The sequence below is a fragment of the Pteropus medius genome, unplaced genomic scaffold (genome assembly GCF_902729225.1).
Source record: "Pteropus medius unplaced genomic scaffold, Ma_sr-lr_union100, whole genome shotgun sequence".
NCBI classification, from domain to species: domain Eukaryota; kingdom Metazoa; phylum Chordata; class Mammalia; order Chiroptera; family Pteropodidae; genus Pteropus; species Pteropus medius.
The window spans coordinates 1,530,520-1,551,704 of NW_024347793.1; the positions used below are offsets into that span (position 1 = coordinate 1,530,520).

The following is a 21,185-nucleotide window of genomic DNA, read 5'->3' on the forward strand; positions in this document are numbered from 1 at the left end:
ACACCTGGCAGGAAAGCGAACCCGAAGGGCAAAACCCACGACTCTTTCACGGTCTGCTGGGCAACAGTTGCCCACACGCTGGGGCCAGCCTGGCACCATGCACCTTCCCCAGCCCAGGATCCCCAAGGCCACTGGTGGGGTCAGAGGCCACACAGTAGGGGGTCTTGTTGATGCCCGCAGCATGGCGGCTCCCCTGGGGAGGGAGGGGATTAGGTGGAGCAGGAGGCAGACTATGAGGTGGGGCCAGACAGGGACACCCATGGGCTGCACAAAGGGGACACTTTCCCTTTATGTGATGAATGTCACATGAAGTCAATACCCCGTCTGTCCCCCACTCACAGGCCAAGCCCCAGCCCCTGCTCTGTGGTCTTCTTAGAAAAGGGGCCAAGCCCAACCTGTGCTCAGAGCTTCCATCAAGAGAGAGACAAAGACAGACTGGGGGAGGCATATGGCGGAGAAAAACTGGGCACAGATTTTCCCTCTCTGGACGTGCACGTGACACCCCCAGTGCTACCCGCAGCGGGCCCAAGGCCACAGTCAGCCTGCCTGATCTATCACAGCCCACGCAATCCGCCTGTGCCCCAACCATGTGGACATGGGTGACCTCTCGCCTGCCTTCCAGCCCAGCTCTCCCCACTGGGATAGGCCTGGACAGTGTTAGAAGGTGTCGCCCTAACCCAGGGCCCCAGATGGCTACAAAGAACGGGGAGCAGCTTGGGGAGGCCTGCGGGGTCCTGGACCCCAACCAGCCAGATCTCCCAGAGTCCTCTGAGCTCAGTGTGCTCACCTCTGAAGTGGTAGAGAGCTCGCACGGGCTTGGAGGGAAGGCCTGTGACAAGGACCAAAGGCTGGGTGGGTGAAGGGAAAGGGTGCCTGGGACGGATCTCGGCGAGGGAGGGGTGTGAAATGCGACGAGGCCTGCTCTGCTTCTGACTGGGGACGAGGACGATAAGCTGGGGGGCTGGGGACACTGTGCTCTCTCCGTCCACATACGCTTGAACATTTCCATGAGAAAAAAACGGAAGCGATCGAGGGGGTGTCCATGGGGAAAAGGAACGATGCCCCTCAGAAGGACCCTTTCCCTCTCTGTTCCAATCTCAAGATGCAACGTGAGCTATTACTGAGCCAGGAACTGCTGTTTCTGTAAAGGCCAGAGGCCAATTTTACTTTGGGAAGATAAAAAAAAAAAGTGAACGTACGTGTTTCACAGTATAGACACAGGTACATGCTGATTTTCTTCAAACATGTACGTGTTGTACATACACACGCACCACACATACATCCGTTTTTGTGGCCGGCATACTTCTGGGAGTAAGATTCATATCTAGATGGCCCAGGAGCATCATTTATAATAGTCCAAAAACCTAGGAACAACTTACATGTCCATCAAGAGAGAAATGGTGACATACATTCATTGTCAACAGAATATTATTATAAAACTTCTTCCCAAAACAGTTGTGTTTCTAAGAAAAATCTGACACAGGAACATGCTCACAAAATAGTGAGTGAAAAGAGCAGGATAAAACGTCACCCCATTTCCTTTAAAAAGAACCCACAGAACAGACAGGGACCTCCAAAATGTTATTAGCAGAGATTTCTCTCTTTATAAAGAGACTACAATTGATGTCTGATTTCTGCTTTTCCCCTTTCTACCAAAATTAACTGGCACTTTATATGGCGGAGCAAAACTGGGCACAGACCTTCCCTCTCTGGACGTGCATGTGACACCACCAGTTCTACCCGCAGCGGGCATAAACTTAGTTCAAAAGTTGCCAAGTGCTCTTATCTATTTTCACACTTAGAAAGAGGGAAGTTGTGGAAGGGCTGGCAGCTGGAGCCTCTGGGGCAGCCAAGGGGTGCTGGGGAACTTCCTGTGGGGACCCGCTTCTCTTCTCCTTGGGTGGAGGGCCTGAGTCGGGACCTCACCCTTCACTGCCTTGGGATCTCTGCACCCTCTGCACAGGGCCCCCTGCAGCTCACCTAGTCGGGACTGTAATGTCCCGTCGTCAGTCGACGCCATGTCGTTGAGTCTGAGCAGCCCCCGGCCTCTCTCCACCCACGACTGTGAGGTCTTGTCAAAGACAAACAGCTTACACTGGATCTGGAATACAAGGTGGCCCTCTGGGTGAGCAGGGACCCTGGCCGGGTGGCTGCCACTGTGAAAGGCTCCCTGGGAGTCTCCCTCTAACTCCCATGATCTACCAGGGTCAGCAAACTATGGCCTGGGGTCCACATCTGGCCCTTCGCCAATTTCCCATCTTGCTCTCGAACTAGAATGGATTTTACACTTTTTTAGAGGAATATTTAAAAAATTAAGGAAATGCAAATCAAAACCATGATGAGATACCATCTCACACCCACTAGGATGGCTGCAACCAAAAGATAGATAACAGGTACTGGAGAGGATGTGGAGAAATCAGAAGCCTCACACTGCCGGTGGCCACTGCGGAAAGCAGTTCCTCAAAATGTCAAACATGAAGTGACTACATGGCCCAGCAATGCCACTCCTAGGTATCCACCCAAGAGAACCGAAATCGGAGTTCACACAAAAACCTGTGCACAAACGTTCACAGCGGCGTGGTTCGTAATAGCTAAAAAGTGGAAACCACCCAACTGTCCGTCCACACACTGGAATATCACTTGGCCACGAAATGGAGTAAAGTGCTGACACCCGCTGCAGAGCGGATGGACACTGAACACAGGGCGCTCGGTGAGAAGCCACATGCACAAGGCCACCGGTGTGTGACTCCACTGATGTGCAGTGTCCAGCACAGGCGCGTCCATGGAGACAGAGAGTGGGTGTCAGGGGCTGGTGAGAAGGATTGGGGGGGGACTGATAATGGGCACAAAGTTTCTTTTTGGTGGACAAACACGTTCTAAATTAGTAGTGACAGCTGCACATCGCTACTAAAAACTACTGAATCGTAGGCTCTAAAAGGGCAAATTTCATAAGTGTATTATATTTCAATAACGCTTATGTTATTTTTTAAATAAAGAATAACCAACAGAGATCATATGTGGTCCTTTACAAAAAAAAAGTTTGCAAATGTTTGTCAGTATTTCTTAACGCGGATAGATTAAAAAGCAACGTTGAGAGAAGTACCACGAAAACCCTGCACTAAAAACTCCCCTATGTTATATAAATGTGGTTTACAGAGCCACACTAAGTGTCAAAGAATGAAAAGCAGATGAACGGGCACACGGAACTGGATGTGTTGCCCCAAGATGGGGAGAGAGATGGGGACAGTAAAGAGTGGGGCGAAGTCTGCGCTGCATCTGTGATTTTTTTCACCTAATAAAACAACAATGAGGTGCCGGAGTGACAAAATAACCACAGCTCTTAACTCTGGGTGGTAGGAGGCGTTTGTTACAATGGTCTTTGTAATTCCCTGAACTATGTCTCAAAACAGATCCTTTCGTTGGAAAACAAAGCACTATAAGAAGTCCCCGAGCCCTGAGCTCTCAACAAAAGCCCCACCAACAAGGTCCTTAAGGTGGGGACGCGGGCCCCTCTATCACTTCCAAGGGAAGTCCGAGTGCCTGGAGGGTGTGGGTCGAGCCTTTAGGGGCTGGACCCCCAGCTGCAGAGAAGCTTCGGGCTGCTGATGGCCCTCACACCTCCATGTGAGGGCCAAGAGGCCCACCTTCACGCCACCTCACCTGTAACACGTTGCTCTCCGCCTCCTCCCCGGTGATGACTTCCACTTTTTCCAACAAACATTTCCGTGCTGTTGCCTTGGTGTAGGCAGCTGCTGATTCGGCCAGGGACTCTGCAATGTCATTAGCTAAACAACGTTGACAATTTACTTGGTGCGGGGAGTGTGTACCTAACAGGGGGTAAAAGGCCTCAAGGGTGCCAGCCACCCCATGCTCGGGATTTGGAGCGGACCCAGAAACATGCCAAGTGAGTGTGGAATCTGCAGGCAGACCTGCTGGGAGCTGTGGGCAACGCTCCGGATCTGCCATTTCCCATTCGGCAGAGGACAGACCTCCAAAAGGACACCAAAGAGAAACTCCCTCTGCTGCCTCCAGGCGTGAAGGAAGAGGGTGACAGCCACTGCACCACACAGTGCCATGGGCCTGGCTGGTTTTAGATGAACGTGTCTCCTTCCTGCTCACTGAAAACCAGTGCCCACGGCTTTCTGGCTGTCCCAGTGGCTGGTTCACAAGGTTATTACTGCTGTGTTGAGTTGGTCCCCACAACCCTCCCAGGCAGGGGTGTGGATGGACGTCACTTGGTACCCCCTCCCAAGAGGCAGCAGGACAGCCACGTACCTTTCTCGGGGGTGGCCTCCTGGGACGAGGACTCGGACCCGGACTCAGCAGCTGAGTTTTCCCTGTTGGCGTCTGAGCTGACCTCGTTTAACTTGGGTGGGCTCTGCAGGGAAATGAAGCACTCAGGAGGGGAGTGTCTGGGCGGTCCTGGCCGGCCGACTGCTGTGGAGCGGACAGCTGCTCAGCCGAGGTGGCCCTCGGCACCTCTCTGCTGGGCAGAGGGCTGCTTTCTGCCGATGGCTTCTTCAAAGCTTCGTGGGCCCGTCCAGCCCTGGCAGTCATGACTGACAGCCCTTCTCCACGGGGCAGGTCCCAGCCAGCCCCCACCATCTCCACACACCGATTCTCAAGTACCATCTGGTGTTAAAACCTAACAAAAAAGTGTCCTCATAGATCTGCCCTCATGTGTCACACGTAAATTGCCCCTGGAGCCCCCAAATGGGGCCTCTTGTGGTTTCACTGGGAGACATGTGCCACCACCTGACAGCACCTCGGGCCGCAGCGTTCACCTTTGTCTGTGTGAGGCAGTTCTTTTGACTTGCTCAGTGTAACAGAAAAAGAACTACTGACTGCAACTATTGAGTGGGAAAGAAAAGGAATGCAAGCGAGAGAGCCGATAAACAAATCCAGAACCCCGCCCTGGCTGGCCAGGCTCTCCAGGACTGAGACGGCCCAAGGGCACCCGAGTGACTTGGCTGTGGTGTGTGTCAGTACAGGGGACACAGGGTTCCCTCTGAGGTCATGGCACCCACCCCCACTCCGTGCGGCAGCCTTGTGGTCAAGTGGGGCTGACTTGAGATGGCTCTGGGGGTTCCAGCAGCACCTTGGCCAGGAGGAGCACGGCTTGTGACTCAAGGGATGCCTTACGGCGGGGAGACAGGAAGCGGAACGCCGGCTCATGGAAAGCGGGCAGCCCTGCCCTGGCTTTAAGCTGAGTCCAAGCTGGGTCTTCTTTCTCTTACTTGCAACTGAAAGCATCCTAATTTTATAGGAGACAGTGTGGCAGCCACACCACGTCCCTTTGACCTGGAAGAGGGGCAGGAGCTCCAAAACCCTTCTGGGCCCACGGAAGAACAGGCCCCACAGGGGCCACTCACCAGCACGCGCTCGCTCATGTTCTGGCCAAACACGAACTTGTTGCTGGGGGCGTCGGCATTACTGGTCGAGTTCTCTAGACTGAGGAGAAGATGGGCTGTGAGCGCAGGGACAGAACCTGGTGTGTGACAGGAGGCAGTCAAGCCACTGCTGGCCCACTGGGTTCTGCTCTGGACATGAAGTCTGGGTGACAGAGGTCACTCTGGGAGCCAGAATAAACAACCCCACAGAACTTGGGTTCTGCCTCAGGTGTCCACCAAAGTCCACCGTCCTGACCTCTCCATAGGTGTGCCCAGAGTGGGAAAGAACGGAGAGGCTGGAGGATGACCGAGATTCTGGAGGCTTCTGCCCCGTCCCCACCATCCTGCCCCTGAGGAAGGACCGGGCTGGCTTCTGGCGCAGGTGCTGCCTCCTGTCCGGGCCCGAGTCAGGGCCGATGGATGGCCAGGTCCCTCTAAGGCTGAGGCTCTCCCACGCGCACCTGGGCCCCAGGCCGACACACACCTGGAGCTGATGTACTGGAGGAAGTAGTTGGTCGCGGGCGGCGTTTCTGAACTGGGGTGCCCGGCGTTCTCCACGTCAGCTGCTTCGGTGTTCTCGCTGATTAACTGGGAACAGCGGGGGAATCCTTACACTCCAGAGCTGCACACTCGGGACCTCTAAGCTTGGCCTGGCTGCACGAGCCCTCCGCCGTGCTGCACAGCTCCAACGTGCAAATCCTATCATCGCCATGCGCTCGAGTGTGTGTGTATGTGTGCGTGTGTGCACGCGCGCTGGGCGCTGTAATCAACTCCACAACTTTTTGCTTTTAATGGTTAGGGTACAAAAATAATTCATAAGTGATTAGGGAGCTTTTTCGACCTTGTTTAACAAAAATGCAGTCAGGCTGGCACCTTGTTGGTGTTTTCATCAATGTTTCTACACCGAGATCCCAGAACGCTTACAAATCTGGTGTTTTAAGGGGTTTATAATAAAAGCATCATTTCTTGAGGGCTTCTCTAATGCCAATTGCCGTGCCTGTTCCATTACATATATGAACTAACGCACTGCTGCCGAAAACTGAAAGGTGGGAATGATGGGCCTGGTCCCGTGAGCGGGAATTGCAGGCCCAGAGGGGCTAGGGGACCACGGCCTGGAGCTGCCCTTCGCAGAGAGGCTGGGATGCGACTGAGACCTCAGAGATCATAAGAGCCTTGGACCTCCAGGAGACACTGCCCCACCCCAATGTCAAGGCACCGTTCCCCCAACCTGATGGCCAGGCCAGGCCAGGCCCTGCCCCCGCCGCAGATGGATTTCAAGGCCCTCCCTCTGCTTGCATCCTCCTTCATGGAGGGAGCGGCCCCCAAGGGCCTCATTATATTGGCTGAAGTCATGCAGCATCAACACCTATTTTTCATCTCTTGGGGCATCTGTGCTTTTCTTGGACAGCGACACCACAGGAGAGTGCAGACAGCACGACCTGCTGTTTTCTCTATGCTGAGAAACTTTTGTTTCCTTACTTTAGTGTTTCTCACCCTGAGCATCACTCACATTAGGGCCAGATCGTCCTGGGCACTGCGGGGTGGTGAGCAGCATCCTTGGCCCATACTGATTTGATGCCAGCAGTACCTATCCCACAGTGTGATGACCACAGATGTCCCCAGACATGGCCACTGATGCTGCCTCTCAGGCCTCTAAAGGCGCTTCCTGCTAGATGAGCTGCTAGAAATGGCACAGAAAGACAGTCCCTGTGGCTGCCAAAGGCAGTGCTGCCTACTCTGATCTCAGAGCGCCAGCACAGGGGGTGCGGGGCTGAGACCCTCTGCCACCTGCACATACCTCCCACCTGATTCAAAGTCCCCAGCCTGGACCCACCTGCCTGGGAGGCAGCCAGGAGGTACCACATGCTGTTGCCCCTATGAAAGAGAAAACTATCTTTCTGCTGGCCCTATTTTTGAAAAATCAGGTGACGGTTCTCAGTCTGGAGTACTCTGGCCCCACGGGGAACAATCAGCACTATTTGGGGATGTGTGGTTGTCACAACTGGGCGTGTTCCTGGTATCTAGAGGGTGGGGGCCAGGGATGCTGCCCAGCACCCCACAGTGTGCAGGTAGGGCCTCCAGTAACTAAGCACGATCCGGTCTGAATGCTGCTAGCGCTGACAGAAAACCCTGAAGGAAACAAAAGTTTCTCACCGGATGCCTCCCTGTCCCCTGCCGCCAGTGGCCACTGCCAAGTCCCACACTCGGGGTGGCAGGCAGTGCTGGCGGCCAGTGAGGCGTGTACCAGGGCCGAGCAGCACAGTAAGGGAGGTATGCACAAGCAGCGGTGCTGACCATGGCCGTGGCCGAGCCATGAGCCACTGGACCACCCATGAACAACAGCGCCCGCCTCTTGCCCTTAAGCGGCAGGCTCCTGTTGCTGAACCTGGGGGAGGCACGCAAAGATCGAGTCCCTGGCCCACAGCTCACCCGGCCCCTGGGCACGTACCTTGACTCTGTCCCTCAAGTTCTGCCCAAACACAAACGCCTGCTGTGGGACTGGCTCTTTTTCCTCACAGCTGTCCTCCTCGGAAGTGTTACTAGACTCGGTTTTCTGGGGCTCTTTCTCCTAGTTAACAAAACGACAACCGAAAAGGGGCGTATTAGCGCTGAGCGAGCTGAACCACCTCCCTGCACGTCGTTTGCTCACTGCGTCTCCTGTGGTGAGGGTCCCTAGGCTGAGGGTCATCTGAGGAGGGGCTAGCACCAATAGGAAGAGCGACGCAGGCAGACCCCGGGACCGGATGAGGCAGCTGGGGACACGGAGGGAGGACAGACGGCTGGGTTGCTCCTGAGTCTCCTCCGGCGCAGAGCTGCGCACCTGACTGGCCGCCCGAGACCCCACCATCACAGTGTCCAAGAAGCATGTGCTGCAGTAACGAGTTCCGGCTCCACTTCCGCCAACAGGTTGGAAGGTAGGGGCCCAGGAGGGTTTGAAACGGAGTTGTACACGGTCGTTGTCACCGTGTGAGCCTGAACACACAGCGGGGGCTGTGGGGGAGGCAGAGGGTGGAGAACCTCTGGCAGCACCTTCTCTGCCGAAGCGGAGACACAGATGCAGTCTGGCTGTGTGTGAAGCCTGATGCGTTACTGCGACTCGGACCCCACACCTGTCCCCGCCGACCGCAAGAGCTAGCTCTGCGTTCAGTGGCCCTTGTTTTGCAGGGGCTCTGCAACACCACTGGAAAACACGTGCTCTGGCCTACGTGATTCCAGAACCCCGAGGACTGCTGCTTTTAAAGAAAAACAAATGGTTTCTGGGCTGACTCACAGTGGAAAGGGCACATGTGTACGCATCCCCAGGAGTCGCTGGGTGTGGAAACAGAGGCAGGACGTTTCTCCACGTAAACGGTGCAAGGCCCTCGCCCATGAAAGCCATTCCTCCCAGGACTCAATGGTCAGGGTGCCTGCTGGAGGAACGCCACCCCAGGCCATGCGGCAATGACACGCTAGACTCGGGCAATGCAGGACCCCATGGCAGAGCTCTGCTTGTGGCACCCTTCCCTCACAGCCATGGAGAGAGACCTCCTTGCAATTCGTCGGCTGTGCTTCTGCCCTGACGCAGCTGAGCAAACCCAGGAAGTCTGAATCCAGACCAAGGCTGACACTGCTCAGAGCAGGTGACAGTCTGCGTGCTCAGTGAAGCCTGAGAAGTCTCCCGCACACTGTGCTCCCTGCCTGGGCAGACGGACCTCAGGTGCTGGTGCCTCATCGGAGGTCCTTCTCCGTGCGGGGCTGTCGGGCAATGTCGAGGTCGTGGCCCCTGCACAGTCTGCTGGGACACTGAGCCCGTTGGTGCCGCTGCTTGGGACTGTGGAGACAAAAAGACAGTGGGGAAATGAGAGGTTTAGTGCTGGACCACCTCTAGCGCTCCCCGCTGCCACCGTCTGGACCAACAGTATAATTTCTCCTTTTTTAAGAAAGGAAGGATCTGGTGTCATGCTATAAGTCCCGGATTCTTAGAAAAAAAACCCGAGACCAAAACTAAAACCACACAGAAAAGAGACTATCCTATTTCTTACTCCACAAAGAACTGTGTGAATTTTTACTGTATTTAGGAGCAATACTTCTAATTAAGAGGAAAAATAAATATTGGGGAACAATTATGAGTTTTAAAAAACAAGTTTTATGAATAACATCTTTATGTTATGCATTTTTTTTTCCTATAAATAGTTGAGATTACATGACATGTACTGCTTTGAATCTGGCTTTGGCTGTTCAGCATTACAATAAAAAATTTCCCATGAAATTAAAAACTCTTCAGAAATATTAATTATTTCCCTCGTGTACGATGTTGCGTTGCTTCTTGAATTACAGGGAAAGATCAAGAGGAAGACAAGAAAAGCTCATGAGGACTAAAAAAGTTAAGAATGAACCGAAAACCACGCCTGTATGGACGTAATGGAAATAGGGTTTGAGAGTTATATCTTTGGGTTGGGGAACAGGATGAAAATGCACTCCTACGAGACACACAGGGCTGAGTTTCGCCCACGAACACGTAGAGACGAATCTGAACCCCTCAGGGAGGGGGGCAGCGCTTAGAAGCTGGGTGTGCACAGAGTGTGCGCACCAGCAGTCAGGTCCGGCCTCCCGTCTTCCCTGGGCTCGCCAGGGCCGCCAGGGGCCATTTTCCCAGCGCGCTCTTTATTTCTGAGTGCATTTGGCAGATACGGCCAAAGCCACCTGTGTGGAGACATGGCTGTCCCAGGCGCAACTTCAGAAATGCTCTACGCGGCCGAGCGTTTCTCACCTGTCTGCGAGAGTGCTTTCGGCTGTGGCGCTTGTAACACGGCTGGGCGAAGCACGCTCCGCTGCTGCTCCTTGGGCTTCTGGCTTGGCAGACCTGGGAACAGAGGTCGGTTTGCCTGGGGCCCTCAGACCTTGCTAGCAGAAGTAAGACAGCTCAGGCTCTCAGGTGCTTCCCAGACAAAGTGACCCCAGGAACCCGTGTGATGTTTCTCACAGGCTAGACACTGTAGGGAAGCCCGTCCCCCCGCCCCCCCAAAAAATCCCAAGATATTTTCTTTATAGCTAGACATGCAGAATCCGGCTACCGTTCTTTTTATATGTGATTAAATGACATTTCCATGTAACCGATCGCATCTCTGACTTAATCCAGTGAGCGCAGTAATGCTACAGGGGAGCCAAAAGAGAGCTCGAGGGTCAAGCACAGATGTGAGGGGAAGCAGGGAAGCCACAGGAGACCCTCCAGACTTTAGGATGCTGCTTGAGCTACAGAAAGGCACTCGGTGCATCTTTTTAAAATACCACATTGAGAAAATCCCCCTGCCAAACACAACTCAGGCAAGAACTCCGAGAGAATACTTCTGGCCCTGCCCGGGCACTCCTGTTGGACCCGACAGGTCTGGACAGGGCCATCACTGGGCCCTGCTCACTAGCAGCGTGCCACTGGATTGAAGCCACTCTGCTAATCAGGGTGAATGCCGTGGCATGCTGGGGCCAGAACACGCTGGAGAGTGAGCCAGCCCGAACCAACTGAGTTATCGCTGGGCATAGAGCCCAGATGTCCCACTCCAAGGCATCTTACGGCGCTGGAGAGCTCACAGGTAGGAGAACCTCCCAGGTCTGACGGGCTCTCTAAAGCAGCTTCCCAGGGCTCACGTGTCAGGTGACTGAGCCTGGAGAGCACTGGTGGGGCGTGCAGAGGCCTGGAAGGCTGTGAGGAAGTCCCCCTGCCTCCCCGAAAGTGGGCACTTACCTGCGCTAGGTGCCTGGCCGTGGATTAGCGTTGGTGGCTTTAACCGGAACCCACTGCTCTTTTCCTCTGCAAGTACAAGAGAAAAGCTAAAAGCAAGCCTGCCTGGGTGGGCTGGTGAGGATGGCAGGGCCAGGAGAGACTGTGGGCCGGGGCGGGCCCTGGCAGCTGTGGGTAAGGAGAACCAGGGCAATGTTTCCAGACATAAACGGAAACGCAGAAGCCCCTCAACCACCAAGGCTGTGAAGCAGCCCACGTGAGGCGGAGGCAGGGGCTTCGGGAAGTGCAGGCTCTGGGGCAAAGTGCTGACGGTGAAGACCCCAGGGCACTGAATGTGAGACAGAATGAGGGTGAGCACTCCACCAAGGAGCCCTTCCAACTGGAGGGTGAGTGCAAGGCTGGCCAGCCCCTGAGCCACCTCACCCAGAGGCCTGCCGGGAGCTTGGACGCCGTGCTGCACTCGCAGGCCATGGAGAATGTTAGGGGGCCACCGCATAAAGGTCCCCAGGACTCAGCTCCCTTTCCTAGACAACTTGTCCGGGATGCGTCTGTGATCAGGAAGAAAGAGCCTCCGTACTACCGGCAGATGTCTGGGAAATGAGACATGTTTTCTGTGGCAAGATCAAGGGTGGCAGACAGCAGGCTCTCTCTCTCTCCAGATGTGACCAGAGAGCTGTGCCTCATCACTTAATGAGAGTACCGGAAGGCCCGGGAGGAGGAAGCAGAGCTGTTTGTCCTGGCCACACGTGAGGAGGCGGGGCCTCCCCGGCTGACAAATACAGGGGCTCCGGGGACATTCAAAACTTGCTTTCAGCTCAGCCACTGGTCCACACAGCTCCCTTAAACTGTGCATCTTGGCGACTGTCCATCTCAGAAGGGGGCGGGGGTGGGGAGGATGGTCTAATGCCATCCTTGGTGGGAAGGATCAGCATAAAAAGCCTTGTGACTCCGACAGGTCAGGTCTGTCCCCGGGGAAGCACAGGGACAGCAGAATTTGGGGCTCTCAGAGACAGCCTTGTTTTTGTGCTAAGGTCCAATCTACTGGAAAAAACCCTCGTCAGGTGGCAGGGAACAAGATCACTACACAAAAATCAGTTGTGTGTTTCTACACTCTAGAAACGAACGACCCAAAAGTCAAGAAAAAAACTCCATTTACAACAGCACAAATGAGAATAACATACCTGGGGATAAATTTAACAAATGCAAACTATAAAATGTTTTTGGAAAAATCTAAAGACTTAAATGGAAAGATACCTCAAAGGGTCACATAGTGTGTATGATTCCATTTATATGAAATGTCCAGAACAGGCAAATCCAGAGACAGAAAGTGGGTTTGTGGTTGTCAGGGGCTGGGACGGACGGAATGGAGAGTGACTGCTAAAGGGTATAGGGTTTCTTTTTGGGTTGATGAAGACGTTAGACAGTGAATTACGGTAATGGCTGTATAACTCTGGATATGTTAAAACTCCACCAGTCGTTCACTGAAATGACAAACACAAATGCTCTGTCAGAACAAACTTTCAGGCAGGAAAACAGAATCGAGTCACATTTCTGGATGAACAGGGGCCCTTCCCCGCTGTCTCCATGCTGGCGAGCCCAACTGCTCTCCTTGGGCAAAGACAGGATGACAGAAAGTCCCACTGCTGGTCAGTGAAAACGGGCTGAGCCTGCGGGGAGTCTGCAAGCCGCCTTAGAGGGCTGGTGGAAACCGCCCTCGGGAGGAACCCGACACCACGGGTGCAGGGGACACACCCCGCCAGATGTCCCTCCTCAGAAGGAAAGTACCGAATTACATTTCCAAAGCTCGAGATTATTCAGAAGATGACTAGCATTTAACAACATTTAAGAAATTGAGATGAAATTCACCATTTAGGTCATTTTTGAAAGCCCTTAGAGCTGGCTCTGCAATGCTCACATTGTGGCTACAGACTGATGTCCACCCTGTGCTCTGTGCAGAGGCAACGCTAATAGGCAGGACCCCTGGGGCCAGCCGAGGTTGACCAGGTGTCAGCAGGCCCAGATAACTGTGGCCACTGACCAAGCCCCAGCACTGGGCCCAGTGCCAGGCCCACCCCGCAGACGCACCGGAAATCCACACTGAATGAGCGGATGGCCAGACAGACCAGGCACGCCACACTTTTAAGGCAGCTGGGACTCAGAAGAGAAGGAGCCTAAAGCAGTAGGGAGGTGTGATCACAGGACAGTCGAACCCTGGAGGGCCCTGTCACAGGCCCCGTTTTTACTAAAACAAATGTGGTTTCTTCTCACGGCCTCCAGAAGCTCACTTTTCCTGCAACGTGGTCAGGGTAGAGCCCCTCCCTGCCAGGGTCACCAGGGTGCATAGGTGGCTGTCCTGGTGTGTTCTTGAGGGCGCATGCATGCCCCTGTGAGCTCGCTGCGGGAGAGGCCATTCCCTCTGGGGCAGCACCTACCCTCTTTCGAATTGTGTCTGAAGCAAGCGAGCTCCTCTGACGGTGCGTCCTGCCCGGCCTCAGAGAGAGTCCGAGATGTCTGAGGGAGCAATGCTCGCGCACAGGGACTCCAGATTTAACCGGGAAACCGTATCCGAATTGAACCTGATATATACTAGAGGTAGAAAGAAATCCAACAGGAAGTGGCCTGGTGGGGCCTGGGGCCAGGGCAAGGCTGGGGCTGGGGGAGGGTGGGAAGGGCGCTCAGCCGCCTACGGGGCGGGGGTAGAGTGATGACTGAATGTCCTGAGGACGAAGGGAGCCAGGTTTCTTACAGTTAGAAAAGAGAGGTAGAAATTCGAAGGGGAAGGCCAAGATGAACCCTGTTGGTGCTGAAGTGGAAGTACCCACGTGAACCTGAGGTTACCCACATCTGCAGAAAGAGATACAGAAATACATGCAAATGTAAGCATATGTCTGCACACAAATATATGTGTATGTTTCTGGTTGTGTAGGTATGTTCCCAGCTCTGGGCACTGAGAGGGCCTGGGAGCAGTGACAGCCCAATGGCGGTGAGCAGATCTGGGTTTTTCGAGACCATTCTCCACTAAGAAGAACCAGAACCCCTTTGAGAAAAGGGGAGAGATGATGAGCCTGGAACCTCGTTATGACAGAAAGTAAAGAAAGTGCCTAAAAGAATGACAGGGACCTGCCAAAAGGAATCTGGCTTGATGGGGCCCATTAGCCAAATCTGGGACGATGAAAATAAACTGATGTTTGAAATGAAACGCGAATATTAAAATAAGTACTGAGAACAACAGATTATAACCCACTGACTAAAAGAGGAATCTGTAAGTCCATATTGATATAAATGACTAAATTAAGTGGGAAGGAGAGAGTTGTTCCTTACAGTAAATGCCAGTCAGTAGATACAGGAGCAGAGACAGCGCAGAATATCTCTATCCGGCCATCATCACAGTCACGAGTAATTCAAGCAAGAAAATATCAGTGGATGCTAACACAGGAGGGCACAGTGAGAGGGGAATGAGATGTAGTCATGCCTCAAAGTATCTCTCCGGAAAATATTAATCACAAAAGGGAAGAAATAACTTTACAGTGGAGAAACCAGGCAGGTCCACCCCAAATGACAGATCAGTTAACCCTGCCCACACAGCACACACTGGGTGCCCCCCCTGGGAAGAGCACAGCTGCACCTGGGTGGTCCAGCTCCAATGCACAGCCTGGGTGGGTGGAGGCACCAGGAAATGCCGGACACACCTCCATCACAGGACTTCTCCAAAATAACTGGCCTGTAATTTTCAAGGTCATAAAAGTCAAGGAAAAACTGAAGATAGAAAGAGACACGGGATATGTGGCTGGGACCGGATGACTTTGCTCTGAAGGCCATCCATCATTGGGACAACTGGGGAAAACTGCACGGGGCCCCTAGGCACAGGGACAGAGAACTGCTTCCTAAAAATTTTCTGTAAGTTTTAAGTTTCAAAATTAAAGCTAAAAAATAAGACAGGGTAACAGGCGAGGATATGAGGTTCACTCTGCAGAGCCGATGTGCAAGTCTAATACGGCTGCATGCTGCACTGGGGACCTGGGCCCACGGAGTGGGCTGTATCAGGGCCTCTGGGGCGGGACCAGATTGCCTGCCCTCCATTCTCAAGGCTGCCCTGCTCGCAAATGCTGCTGGATAAAGGTTTTGGGGGCAGAGGGGAGTGAGGCCATTGCTCATAGACCTCAGAGGTGATCATGAGACTCATAATGGAACTCAATGGCATAAAGGGGTCAAGACATGAGGCTTTGGTGACTCACCCCTAGGCCAGAACAGGCTCACCATAACGCGACTTGCTAAAGCCAGCGCCCAGGTACAAGCAAAGACCTTCAGAACTGGGGAGGGGGTCAGGGCCAAATGGTTTGCTTTTAGAGTCAGAACGAGTTCAATTGTTTGAAACGGTGCTGTCACATCAATCCTCAAAGTTACAAAAACTTGCCTGTTCCCTTGACACCGCTCTCATGCCAGAGAATGACTTATCTCGCAACGCCTTTGAAGTCAGCAATGAATTTATATAAGGCAGGTTGGGTTACAGAATTCGGGTGGTTAAACTTGCTCATTAAATCTTTATGAGGAGAAACTTTCAGGAAATATTAGAGCTGGTTCTCCCGCGAAAGACCAAAAAAGGCAGCCCCGTATTCTTCAGAGGGGAATGAGCTGTTTTCCTCAAGATTTTAAAGCTGTGATTAAGTTTATTTACCTCAACACATCTAAGCAATACTAATTAATGTGAGGCTTTAACACACAGAAAAGAGGTCTGGGGAATTACATTTCACATTAGTTACCTCTGGGATGGCAGAGAGAGTAGCAAAGGGGCAGGCAGACTCTTCAAGTCTGTGAGTTTCCAATCTGCCTTTTAAAAACACGAACGTATTACTCGTGTAAAATTGTGAAAAATGAGCAATATATCTCTTTCTTTCCTTCTTTTTGTGCTTCCTTTCCCTTTTTTCCCCCACCAAAAAAGATGTAAAACTCCTTGTAACTAGGCCTTGCTTGCAGAAGCAGAAATACGAAGCGTGTCTCACACCAGATTCCAAATGCACAAACTGAAATGTTGGGAACACATTTGGAAACTGAAAAAGAACCCCGATTTCCAACTGCCCACTCCTGTTAAGATGTTATTTTACAATAGCAACTGCTTTTCATCCCAGGAAAACCCCCAGTGACTGGCTGTGAAAGGCAAAGGGAAGTGAGTTCTCACCTGGTTCTGAGTCAGAATTGCCTGCAGATGGCTCGCAGAAGGTTGATGGCATAAAAACATTGTTTTTTGATACTGTCAGCAAGGAGGTGCAGACAGGGGAGGGAACAAGAGGAAAAACAGAGTGAGTCGGCAGGGCAGATGTGCTACCTCTCCCCCGAGGGGTCGTTCCCCAAGCCCCACTGAGGAGCAGGAGGTGGGGTCGGCATTATGACCGAGGCCTTTGGACACCCAACACTGTCTGCAGCAAGACGGGGGCTCTCCAGCCAGGACCTCTAGCTGGAGTCTAGCAGTTGACTCTGGTCTACTGTGGCCACCTCTTGTCTTTGTGCCCCTGTCTATACCCTGGCACCCTGTAGGGGCAGCCAGGAGGTAAGCGGAACAAGCTAGATGTTCCGAGTCTTACCTGGGGCCGAGCCTCAGTCATAGCTCCTTGTCACCAGTTGGGGCTCGAAAAGTTGGCTGTACCCCATCCTGTCACCTGTTTAGGATCTTTCTGGCACCATACATCTGCTTCCCCTGACAACCGGGAGCCGAGAATTTCCTGGACCAACACACCAGAGGAGCGGGGCTGTCTGGGGCCCTCTGCCCCTGCGGCCTAGGGCCGCAGCACAAATCACCTGGTCTCGTCTCTGCTGCACCTTCTGGATGCAGAGTGGGGTTTAGCAGTAGGCTGTAAACGGAAGGAACACAATCACAGCCAGGGAGCAGGAGCCCCCTCATTTCATAGGAACACCTATGTAACGAGCAGTAGTGACCCTTAAAAAGGGATATCCACTGTAGCCTGGACTGCAGACTGTCCAGACGGTGCCTGGTCAGCGAGTGACAGCATACCCATGCACGGGGGTCTTAAGCAGTAGTGAAAAAGGAAATGGCAACGTCCAAAAAAAAGCATTAAGGTAAACAGGTAGCAAATCAAGTGTGTTACAGCGACAACCTTGAAAGGGTGCGCACTTTCTGCACTACCGTTTCTGTAAGGTGTGCATTACTTTTATAAGCAGAAACAAAGCTTCCAAGAGTGACTTTTTTCCCTTAAAATGGTATCCTTAAAGTTCATGGTTATAGAATGTTTTATATAAACACACCAGAATAAACTTTAACTTGCGTAACTGGAGATACTCTCCCAATACATGTGTGCCTCTAAGTCAGCGCCACGGAGGCCAAGAGAGGGAACACGGGACAGTCTAAGGGTGGACCAAGTCCAGATGAGACGGGGACGAGAGGAGCAGCTTGCGACAGCGTTCAGCCTCCAATGAGCAGGGGCGTCCACAGGGTCACAAAGCATCCACTAAGTCGCCCTAGCGCCTCTCTACCATGGAGCCTGTCCCTCTCCTGCACCAACCTTTGAACAAGCCTTGCTCGTCTACTGGCCTTCGTGCGTGTGCTCAGACTGTGCCCCGTCCAGCCACCTCTGCAGGGCCCCAGCCTGGCCCACTCTTCAAGGCTCCACCAAGCCCCCTCTGGGAGCTCATGGCATTCCACGACCAAAGTGTCTGTTGAAGCCACTCAGCTCACTATGCACCATGTGTGTGTGTGTGCACACGCACATGCGATTCTCAACTGGACCAAGCTGTTGGTACATGGCACAGGGTCACTTCCCACACCTTCAGTTTATGGACACAGCCAGCAGCCTCTGGAAGGTGGACATGTAATTAGCGGTCAGAGCCCCCAACAGCGCTGACAGTCCTCACCCTCCATTTCAGAGGGGTCATTTTTCTTGGGCATCTTCCTTATCAGTCCACTAGGTCACATGCCTCCATAAGTGTCACCGATCCCAGGCTGGGGGACCTGGTGCTGCATCCCAGGCAAGCTCTAATCTTACTGTGACAGAGACCAAGTCTCACTGATTCTAACTGGATCTGGACAGGAGACGGATGATGGCATGAGACGTTGGAAGGGCTCGGTGGGCTTATAAACATGGATGCTTTCACCATTCAATAAAAGTCTGCAACTGTTACCTGACTGCGAAGGCGGGAACTGGGTTAAAGAGGACGTCCTTTCTCGTTTGACGGGAGGGCAGTAACTTCCATCTTCTCGGTCAGAATCTACAGAAAGTAATGAGAAGAGGAGGAGGAAAAAAATCAAGGTGCTTCCGCTTTTATAATCGAAGATGGTGAAATGATTTAGAGGTTTCCTCACCTTCTCCACCTTCGGGGCTGGAGCCTCCCGCTGACCTCTGAAACGAGAGCACATTTCAGGGTGGAAGAGGGGGCCAGGCTGCCCTCTCGCCTACCAGTGCGAGTTCCATGATGCGCAGGTCCCGAAAACCGGCGCTGAGGGGGAACTCCCCGAGCTCGGCCACCCACCCGTCACAGACTTTCAGCCTAACACTCAAAACCTCCCCCATGAACCTTCTGCACCTGGCTGAGCTGGCCACACGCCAGGGAGCCCTCTGAATGACAGAGAGCACATACACGGCACGAGGATCAGTTCGTCTTTCCACAGGTTACAGCTACCGGGCGTGCCACCCCCCAATTCAAACACAGAGAAACTATCTGGCCAAAACTCGTTTCGCTGAGAGCTGGAGAGTGACCTTCTCTCCACTCTGATGGGCAGCGGGACTGTTTAAAACGGTCGCACAACAGAGGATTGTGGTGGTCTCCATGCCTTGCCCTGGCACATCCAACAGGCGGTAAGAATAATTTCAAGGTAGACTGCTGTTTCCAGGGCAACTCGGAGCCCTGACGCCGTGGACCAGAGTCTGCTGCAAAGCACTGGGAACAGGACCGTCGAGTGCGGTCAACAGTTTAGCAGAGTACAGAACCCACGGAATGAACGCCTGCTGGGAGGGAAGGTGGCTGGAGAATCTCCGTAACCACCTTTAGTTTCAGAATGTGAACAACTAGCGATTAAGATGCCTTAAAATGAGTCCCCTCCCAATCCGGGACAACACACGACTCGCACGACCATCCATTCTCAGGGACCTGTGCTTCTCGAGAACTCAGCAGCCAAAGCCAACCAAGGAGGGTGGACACCTTTCCTCCTGGGGCACTGTTTAAGGGCCAGCAGAGAAGCCAGTTTTCCAGAAAAGCCTCTAGGACTCAAGTTCAGCTAAATGATGACCAGCTGCCTGGGGGAGCTGTGAGGAATGAACCCAGACGGCGCACGTGAAGCCCGAACGGCGTGGAGCAGTAACCCGCTCCCTGCTGACAAGGGAGCCCGGGGGACCTCCTAAAGCCGGGCAGCTGGACTCTGGTGACCTGGCGTTCTCTCTCCATCCGTCTGAAGGCAGGGACCTCAGATTCTGCACTGGTGAGAATCTCCTAAAGCTGGGGGTAGCACACTTTTTCATAAAGGTCCAGAAAGCATTTCCAGCTTCGTGGGCCATGTTATATATTGTTTTTGTTTTTACAATCTTTTAAAAAGCTTGTGGTGGTGTTTGGATCCGGAGCGTGTGGATCCGTGTCCTGTAGGATGGTGAGAGCCTGGACAGTGAGCGAAGGGTCCTAAGCTGGACACCTCTCCTGTGTGAGCTGATGAGTCGAGTTTGAGCCAGAAAAGCCCGCCTGGGCTTCTTGCTCCAAGTCCGTGTCCTAAGAGCTCCCTAGAAGTGTCTGTGAAGGTGAGAATGACACTGTCTCCAAGTGTGACCTGGCGGACTGGGAGGCTCAGAGAGGACCATCCATCCAAGTGCTTGGAGAATGTAAACCCTTGGGATAATGGGTTCAACAGTCTCCGGGGCAGCTGTGAACTAACTACGGGGACCACAAAGAGCGTGAACTGCTCGACATCCCCTTGAAGGCTTGTAGACCCAGGCAGTTTCCCCCAGCTCTGCCACTGCCCAAACAAGAAACCTTGGCAAAGTAGCTCCCTTGGACAAGGGGGTGCTGACATCTCCCCCACAGGGAGGTGGCAAGGGGTCAACAGGATAAGTAGGTGATGCCTGCTCAGCCCAGCACCTGGCCTTGTAACCGTCGCGTTTGTGGCCCCACACACCTGGCGTGGCCACCCTCTCCCAGCAGGCTCCAGTCTGCTGGACCTTCACTCTTGGGCGGGGCTTCAGAGCTCAGAGCTTAGGCCTGAACTGGAGAGCTGGATGCGGAGCAATGTTCTGGGGGCAGATGGGAGTTGAGGGGCCAGGTCTGGGGACCCTCAGAGAGAATAAGAGGAAGGTCTGGAGCACGGGACTTAGCATGGGGGCTGAGATGCACTCCCGCAGCACCGTGAGTCTGCAGGCCAGGGTCCAGCATGACATCCGGCAGCACAGAGCTGTCACGGCCGCGTCAGGCCTTCTCTCTCGGGATGACGCCCGTCCCTGAGTAGCATTATGAGGGTGCAGGCTCCGGCCTCCCTCCAACTCCTTTGCGGCGGGGCCCCCATCCCAGGCCCACCTCTGCCCCTATCCTCAAGTCCTGTGACTCTGCAGGTCCTGTGGGATCTGCCACTTCCTAAACTGACTCTGGGACCTGGAAACGGCCACCGTCTCTGGACTCTGGAGACACTGCTCCCTCATCCACCGATGCCCTCCTTCCCCTTGACATCCCGTGTGAGAACGAAGCCCTTGGTCCTCTGGCAGCCCTCTCACTCTGACTGTGGCAGGGTCCCCGCCAGCCTCCAAGTTCCCGGGGGACTGGCCCGCGGCCCCACACAGCAGGAGCCTGCTCGGCATCGGCTCAATAAGGGGCCGTGGAGCAGCCGTGGAAGCCCACGTCCCCCAGGCTGCGGCAGAGCAACGGCCCATGTTTCCTTGTGTTTCCTCAGCTGCCGCAGAGGCCGCCTCGCCCAGCTTTCCTCTGCCCTGCTGGCCGCGCAGTTCGTTTCCGTGTGTGACTCTTCCAGGGCTCCTTCTGCAATGGTCGGAGAAGACTGTATGATTTCAATCCTTTGAGATTCGGAGACTGGTTCTGCGGCCTAGCAAGTGGTCCACCCTGGAGAACGTCCCGCGTGTCCGTGAGGGGAGCGTCTA

At 53.7% G+C, this 21,185-nt stretch overlaps 1 protein-coding gene across 11 annotated transcripts in view; it reads right to left on the minus strand.

Moving 5' to 3' along the window:
* RANBP3 (RAN binding protein 3) overlaps positions 1–21,185 on the minus strand; it is a 52,844-nt gene that overhangs the window by 2,303 nt on the left and 29,356 nt on the right. For 3 of the 11 annotated variants that reach the window (XM_039878472.1, XM_039878477.1, XM_039878481.1), the window contains 13 exons: positions 18,419–18,455; positions 18,238–18,324; positions 16,283–16,354; positions 11,110–11,175; positions 10,141–10,233; positions 9,083–9,201; positions 7,840–7,959; positions 5,875–5,978; positions 5,373–5,451; positions 4,276–4,378; positions 3,661–3,785; positions 1,981–2,101; positions 1,200–1,364 (listed from right to left, as the gene is read on the minus strand). In XM_039878472.1, the coding sequence (XP_039734406.1) occupies positions 1,200–1,364; positions 1,981–2,101; positions 3,661–3,785; positions 4,276–4,378; positions 5,373–5,451; positions 5,875–5,978; positions 7,840–7,959; positions 9,083–9,201; positions 10,141–10,233; positions 11,110–11,175; positions 16,283–16,354; positions 18,238–18,324; positions 18,419–18,455 (1,291 nt within the window). The remainder of the gene's footprint in view (positions 1–1,199; positions 1,365–1,980; positions 2,102–3,660; positions 3,786–4,275; positions 4,379–5,372; positions 5,452–5,874; positions 5,979–7,839; positions 7,960–9,082; positions 9,202–10,140; positions 10,234–11,109; positions 11,176–16,282; positions 16,355–18,237; positions 18,325–18,418; positions 18,456–21,185) is intronic. The other 8 variants (XM_039878474.1, XM_039878480.1, XM_039878479.1 and 5 more) reach the window with 6 other exon arrangements.